This window comes from Littorina saxatilis, linkage group LG2, assembly GCF_037325665.1.
Source record: "Littorina saxatilis isolate snail1 linkage group LG2, US_GU_Lsax_2.0, whole genome shotgun sequence".
NCBI classification, from domain to species: domain Eukaryota; kingdom Metazoa; phylum Mollusca; class Gastropoda; order Littorinimorpha; family Littorinidae; genus Littorina; species Littorina saxatilis.
Window position 1 is genome coordinate 27,088,677 of NC_090246.1, and position 6,685 is coordinate 27,095,361.

Consider the following 6,685-nt stretch of genomic DNA (forward strand, 5'->3'; position numbering starts at 1 on the left):
GGTTTCATTCTAGAATGGCACCCCTGTACTTGCGCAGGGTTAGAATTCCAACCTGGACCCGGTCCATTCTAGAATGAAACCGGATTCTAAGTTCGCGCAGAACATATATATATATATATATAAATATGACTTCGATGGACGCTGAGAATACGCTTCGTCGCGTGAAGGGCGGAAGGGGAGGATCTTATTGATTATGGTGATCGGTCTGTTTGCTGACCAAGAAATGAAAATAGCTGCGTTTTCTAAGAGGATTTAGACAATGAAAATAGACCATGTTTGGCTGACCGCTATTAGTGCTGCTCGAGTTGAGTCTCCTCTTTCCCCCTTGCGCTTCCAAAACGTCGTTGTTATTGAGGCGATTCTGTTGTCTTTGCATCGGGATTACCGTGAATATGTTTTCTTGTCGACAGTCGTTCCTATTTCCCTGCACTTGGTGTCATGAGTCTTGGGACAGGTAGGGCTATGTTATTAATACTATTACGTTATTTCCTTACTGTCTGGCGTTGACTCTGAGTCTTTTGCTCTCTCTCTTTGACAGGAAAAAGATAAGCAACTGAAATACATGTTTAACAATGTTTATTGTGAGAGATTGTTGCGTTAGAGCATTTCAGCTGTTGATATTCATCACGCCAGGTGAATGATTGGCTGATCAAGATCACGAGAATGCTGTTTACTGAAAGGTATTTTCGGATCGTTGGGATCCAATCCTAATTGCGACTCGTCAATCAAAGTCGCGGAATCGCTTTGAGTTATATTTTTGTTGAAATTAGCCGATAATCAAACTGTAATGTTTATGTTGACTGTTAGCAAGTGATAACAGACATGTCTCGAACATGATATCAAAATCGGTCTGCCGGCTCATGTTCATACCCATATTTTCGACATGTCTTTGACCACTTGCATATTAGAAATAACTCATATTGTAGGGTGCATTATCCTTATTTTTTAATTAATGCCAGTTTTACTCAACACATAGCACTAAATACATTATAATCAGGAACCTGTAATCAGAGACTTCTGTAACTATGTAACGTGCGTTTTTTCCCCCCTGTGTTTTAAGTTCCAGGGCAAATCGTTGTGGTGGTCATCACCTGGGATATCATTGCTGGCTTACATGACGAGTATCCTGTTTTGTGTATGTGGCTTTTGAGTCTGTCGTGCAACTTAAAGGAGCAGTGCTTCCTCTGAAAAAAAGTTAAACTCACCATTTCAGATCTGGCCAGGTTTTACATCGGATAAGAACATTCCTCCTGTTGGACACGTACCAAAAATCAACATCCTGTACAGAGTGATAAATTTTTTTTATGAATGTATTACCACTTGTGTCCGTTAAGAAATTAAGTTATCAAAATATCCCCACTCCACACAAAAATCACCCAGGTTGCCGATTCTTGGTTTGTATCGAAGTGGTGTTTTTTTCTTATCCCACTTGAAAGGCTCTAATACGGTGAGCCAAATCGTTTGCACGAGAAGCGCTGCGTCATTAAGTGTATCCTATCTTGGGAGACTTTAATAACGTCACTTTGATAAGCTTCTGTGTCATTAAGTGTATCCTGTCTTGGGAGACTTTAATTACGTCACTTTGATAAGCTTCTGTGTCATTAAGTGTATCCTGTCTTGGGAGACTTTAATTACGTCACTTTGATAAGCTTCTGTGTCATTAAGTGTATCCTATCTTGGGAGACTTTAATTACGTCACTTTGATAAGCTTCTGTGTCATTAAGTGTATCCTGTCTTGGGAGACTTCCACCCTGTCTTGAGAGACTTCAATAACGACACTTTGGTCAGCTTCTATGACACTGAGGATGTGTCGTGATGTTTGCTGTTAGTGCTAATTCCAGGAAGGTGCACGGCATAACTGGGAACGCTTATCGCTGGCTCACGTTATCGTGTTTGTTTATTTTTTCTTCTCCTATAAGCGTCCGTAAAGCCAGGGAAGTAGGCCAAGCACCCGGCTCTGCCTTCCCCCCACCCCACCCCCACACCCTCACTCCACGTCTGCAATTGAGGTCTAACGAATGACGTCTCACAACGTGCGTGGTCGTCCTTGGCGGTCAAGAAAGCCGCCGCGATCATTGCGCAGACGACACTTCTAGACCGCCAATATTTTTTGTGCGCATCACGTGCTCCACATAAATCGGCCGGAAACGAAGCAATTGGGAAACCTGGATGGACACTGTTGTGTGTTGTCATTGTTTTGGGGATAATCCACTGCTTTCATGGTAGTCTTTTTTTTCTTCGTCTTCTTCTGTTGTTGCCATTGTGGTTGTGGTCGTGGTCGTCTTCTTCGTTGTTGTTGTTGTTGTTGTTGTTGTTGTTGTTGTTGTTGTTGGTGGTGGTGGTGGTGGTGGAGGTGGTGGAGGTGGTGGTGTTGTTGTTTCACAGTGCCTTTGGTCCAAGTAGTCGATTCTTTTGAGACTTGAAAAGACACTGGCTAAAGTATGACGTGATTTTTCAAACAATTTGTTATTGTTCTAGACATAGCAACTATGTGTACGTTATTTGTTGCTTTGTTTGTTTGCTTATTTTACTTCAAGAATGTAAGGTTTTTTCTCCTCAGGTTTTGGCCCCATGGAGCTTAGAAACCAAAGTAACAATACTAACTAACAATAAATCAAACACAAACCGCAGGCATCATCATCACAGAAATGATAAAGACCAAAATACAAACAGCATCAAAACAAAACAAAACAACTGCCTCGGGATGTGCATGTGATGAAAGGTTCCTTGCCCTGCCCTGCAAGTCAATCGAGGCTAGAATTGCTGTAATTATCGCACACGATTTCTGTGGTCGTTTAGTCCTTTCCTTTCCACAAGCACAGAGGTGCAGTCAGGATGTTACAGCTGTTGGTTCTATTCTAGGACAGGTCAAGCAAGACATTAGGGGCCAGTTATACCAGCACAGAGTCAGCAGCACAGACGACGCACTGCAGATTATTGAGGTAATTTTTTTTTCTCACAGCTGCGTGAAAAGAAAACAGGCCAAGTACTCGTCATAATCTCTATCGCAGCAGCAATAATCTGCAGTGCGTCATCTGTGCCGCTGACTCTGCGCAGTTATAACTTGCCCCCTTACTGTCAACGGCGTTTATTGCTGTCTCTGGGTTCTCCCGTTTTTGATTGTGTGTGTGTGTGTTGTTTTCCCTGCTGTTGTAAGTTGTGTTTGGGCCAATGCATGTATATGTTACAGTAAATTCTCGAAACTAGGAAATTTGCGAAATCCCTGAAAATTTCAGTAAATTTTTGAATTTCCTGTTTCACTCGGGGATTTCACGAATTTCCTAAAAATTCTAGGAAATTTGCAAATTTCCTGAAATGAGCATGCCATTTTTTCACAAATTTACTGAACAATGAAAAACGTTTCAGTAAATTTGTAAAATTATTCTTAAATAAAAAAGAGTCCGTTTTTTTATTTTACATTGTGATTTTGATAGATTTACTGTTAGAAGAAAAAAAAAGAAAAAAAAGTTGATTTGAGCATGATTAGAACCGAACCTCTTCAATTTTTGGGTCCGACACACTACCAACCCGCCACGCCAATCACATGAAAGGAAAGTGAAAATAAGTTATAAGAAGTTTGTGGTGTTGGGATTACGAAAACTCATGTAAAAACAGCTCACACCTGAACTACCAAATCTGACAAATTTGCAGTTCAGTCCGCGTTTGGTTCATTTTGCTGATAGGCAGCCCAACAGGATGGCAGGCAATGCAGATGTTGAACTGAAGTTCACCACAGAACTTTTCAGACAACGTGAGGAAAATAAAACATATTGTTTAATCCCAAAGTCGGAATATAACAAGATTGTGGAAGATGTCAAGACTGCAGCCGTGAACAACGCAACCAAAAGTCGACAGGAATATTATAACCTGGCGAAGTGAGTTTATCTTTCTCTGTCGGTCTCTCTGTATGTCTATTGCTCCGTCTCTCTCTCTCGCTCTCTTTCTCTCTCTCTCTCTCTTTCTCTTTCTCTCTCTCTTTCTCTCTCACTCTCTCTCTCTCTCTTTCTCTCTCTCGCTCTCTTTCTCTCTCTCTCTCTCTTTCTCTTTCTCTCTCTCTTTCTCTCTTTCTCTCTCTCTCTCACTCTCTCTCTCTCTCTCTCTCTCTCTCTCTCTCTCTCTTTCTCTCTCTCTCTCTCTCTCTCTCTCTCTCTTTTTGCTCTGGCTGTCTTTCTGTCTCTGTCTGTCTTTCTGTGTGTCTGTCTCTCAATCTCTATCTCACTGTCGCTCTTTTTATCTGCCTGCCAGTCTGCTAGCCTGGCTGGCTGGGTGTCTTTCTGTCTCTGTCTGTCTGTCTGTCTGTCTGTCTGTCTGTCTGTCTGTCTCTGTCTGCCTTTCTGTCTCTCTCTCTCTATCTCTATATCACTGTCGCTCTTTTTATCTGCCTGCCTGTCTGCTAGCTTGGCTGGCTGGGTGGCTTTCTGTCTGTGTCTGTCTGTCTGTGTCTGTGTCTGTCTGTCACTGTCACTCTGAAAAAACAAAACAGGCTTTCATACGCAATACATCTTTTACCAATGCATGGATCGAGTGCCCTACCACACATTTTGTATTTGTGTTTTCAGGTATGACGTTCTCCAGTGTGGTCCTGTTGAAAAGCTCATTAAGAAGAGGAGTTGTGCTGAACAAACCCCTGTCTACTATGTCACCATCGAGGAAACTTTCGACGTCATCATGATCAAGCGCGCTCATATCTCGACGGGCCATGGTGGGCGTGATCGAATGATCAAAGAAACACAAAGGAAATATGCAAACATTAGTACCAAATCGCTCGAGCTTTTCAAGTCACTGTGCGAGGAATGTCAGAAAAAGAGAAAGAGACCCATGACAAAAGGTGTAGTTGTGCGTCCAATCATCAGCAAGGAATTTGCATCACGAGGACAAGTTGATCTTGTTGACATGCAGTCCATGCCAAGCAACGGTTACAAATGGATCATGGTGTATCAAGACCATCTCACCAAGTTCTGCGTCCTCCGGCCTATTAGGAGCAAACGCGCTGTAGAGGTTGCAGCCCAGCTGCTTGACATCTTTCTCGTGATCGGTGCTCCTGCAATTCTCCAAAGCGATAACGGCACTGAGTTCACAGCCAACATCATTTCAGAACTCAAAGATTTTTGGCCAACATTGGTATTAGTTCACGGGAAGCCGCGACATCCACAAAGCCAGGGATCGGTTGAAAGAGCAAATGGTGACATCAAAGACATGCTGGTGGCCTGGCTGGCGGACAACCATACTCAAGACTGGGCAACAGGGATAAAGTTTGTGCAGTTTTATTAAAACTCTTCCCATCATTCGGGAATAAAGCGATCCCCCTACTCAGCACTATTCGGCAGCGAGGCTAGCGTTGGGCTCACAACATCATCTCTACCCTTTGAAGTCCTGAAGAATTTGGAAACTGAAGAAGATCTCCTGGCACTGGTTTTTCATCAGCCATCCTCTGAATCCAGCGATCCATCTCCTACAGAATCAAACCCTCATACTCCTTCAGAATCAAACCCTCCAGCTCCTTCGGAATCAAACCCTCAGGCTCATTCAGAATCAAACCCTCCAGCTCCTTCGGAATCAAACTCTCAGGCTCCTTCAGAATCAAACCCTCCAGCTCCTTCGGAATCAAACTCTCAGGCTCCTTCAGAATCAAACCCTCCAGCTCCTTCGGAATCAAACTCTCAGGCTCCTTCAGAGTCAAACCCTCCAGCTCCTTCGGAATCAAACTCTCAGGCTCCTTCAGAATCAAACCCTCCAGCTCCTTCGGAATCAAACTCTCAGGCTCCTTCAGAATCAAACCCTCCAGCTCCTTCGGAATCAAACTCTCGGGCTCCTTCAGAATCAAACCCTCCAGCTCCTTCGGAATCAAACCCGCCAGCTCCTTCTGGATCAAACACGACTCCTTCTGAATCAAGCGATCCAGCTTTCGGTTCGCAATCACTTACTAGTTGCATGGACACACCGGTCATCGCAGATGTTCCAGGACAAATGTTGGATGCTCGCAGTGATCAGATCAAACGGTGTCGAGCAGATGCTCAAGTTTTTCTGGTCAAATGTCTCAAGCACAGCGAATGGTGAAGAGAAGTCGGGTGGACCTGAAAGCCGGAGAAGTTGGTGATAATGTCGCTGTGCCCGTGCCTCTAGTGGATCGTGGCAGAGGAGATCCAAGAAATATACTTGGTGTGATTTTACACAGGGACGTGGAAACAGACATCTACACGATTGCGGTTAAGGCTGGTATCTTACATGGCGGATATTCTCGAAACCAGTTTGATTTATGTCCGCAGAGATTGCTAACCGAAGAAGATGTCTCTCTTGACAAGGCTGTGTCGTTGCAGTCAGCCGTGATGGAACAGTCAGCATCAGGCGGGGAAGGTTTTGTGAAACGCAGCTACAAAGCCAAAGTACTGTGCAACTCAAGATGTCACAGCAGCCAATCCTGCACCAATAGATAAGACGCACCATGAAGAAATTGTTAAGCGTCTTTTCATTGCCATAACTATGTCTTGGTTTAAACACGGTTTTATTCAATTAAACATGAGACAATAATAAAACGAGAAATAATAGGGCCATGAACTCAAGCGAATGCTTATATTACGTGCCCGGCTTGTTTTGTTTTTTATCTTGTATCATAATGGACTGTTCTACCACGGCTGGCCGCAAATGACAGTATAGAAGAGAGATGTGAGTGTCACAATGTTCCTTT

At 43.5% G+C, this 6,685-nt stretch overlaps 1 protein-coding gene across 1 annotated transcript; it reads left to right on the forward strand.

Annotated features, from left to right (window-relative positions):
- The first annotated feature begins 3,696 nt into the window (after window positions 1–3,696).
- LOC138952547 (KRAB-A domain-containing protein 2-like) lies at window positions 3,697–5,888 on the forward strand. The gene is made up of 3 exons (XM_070324233.1): window positions 3,697–3,875; window positions 4,560–5,252; window positions 5,738–5,888. Exons 1-3 carry the CDS (start codon window positions 3,697–3,699, stop codon window positions 5,886–5,888), a joined length of 1,023 nt encoding a protein of 340 aa, XP_070180334.1.
- The last annotated feature ends 797 nt before the right edge of the window (window positions 5,889–6,685 follow it).

Coding starts and splice junctions, on each gene's coding strand:
- LOC138952547 (XM_070324233.1), top strand. CDS start 3,697: ATGGCAGGCAATGCAGATGTTGAACTGAAGTTCACCACAGAACTTTTC. Junction 3,876..4,559: donor GAATATTATAACCTGGCGAA/GTGAGTTTATCT, acceptor TTGTGTTTTCAG/GTATGACGTTCTCCAGTGTG. Junction 5,253..5,737: donor GACTGGGCAACAGGGATAAA/GTTTGTGCAGTT, acceptor CAAACCCTCCAG/CTCCTTCGGAATCAAACTCT.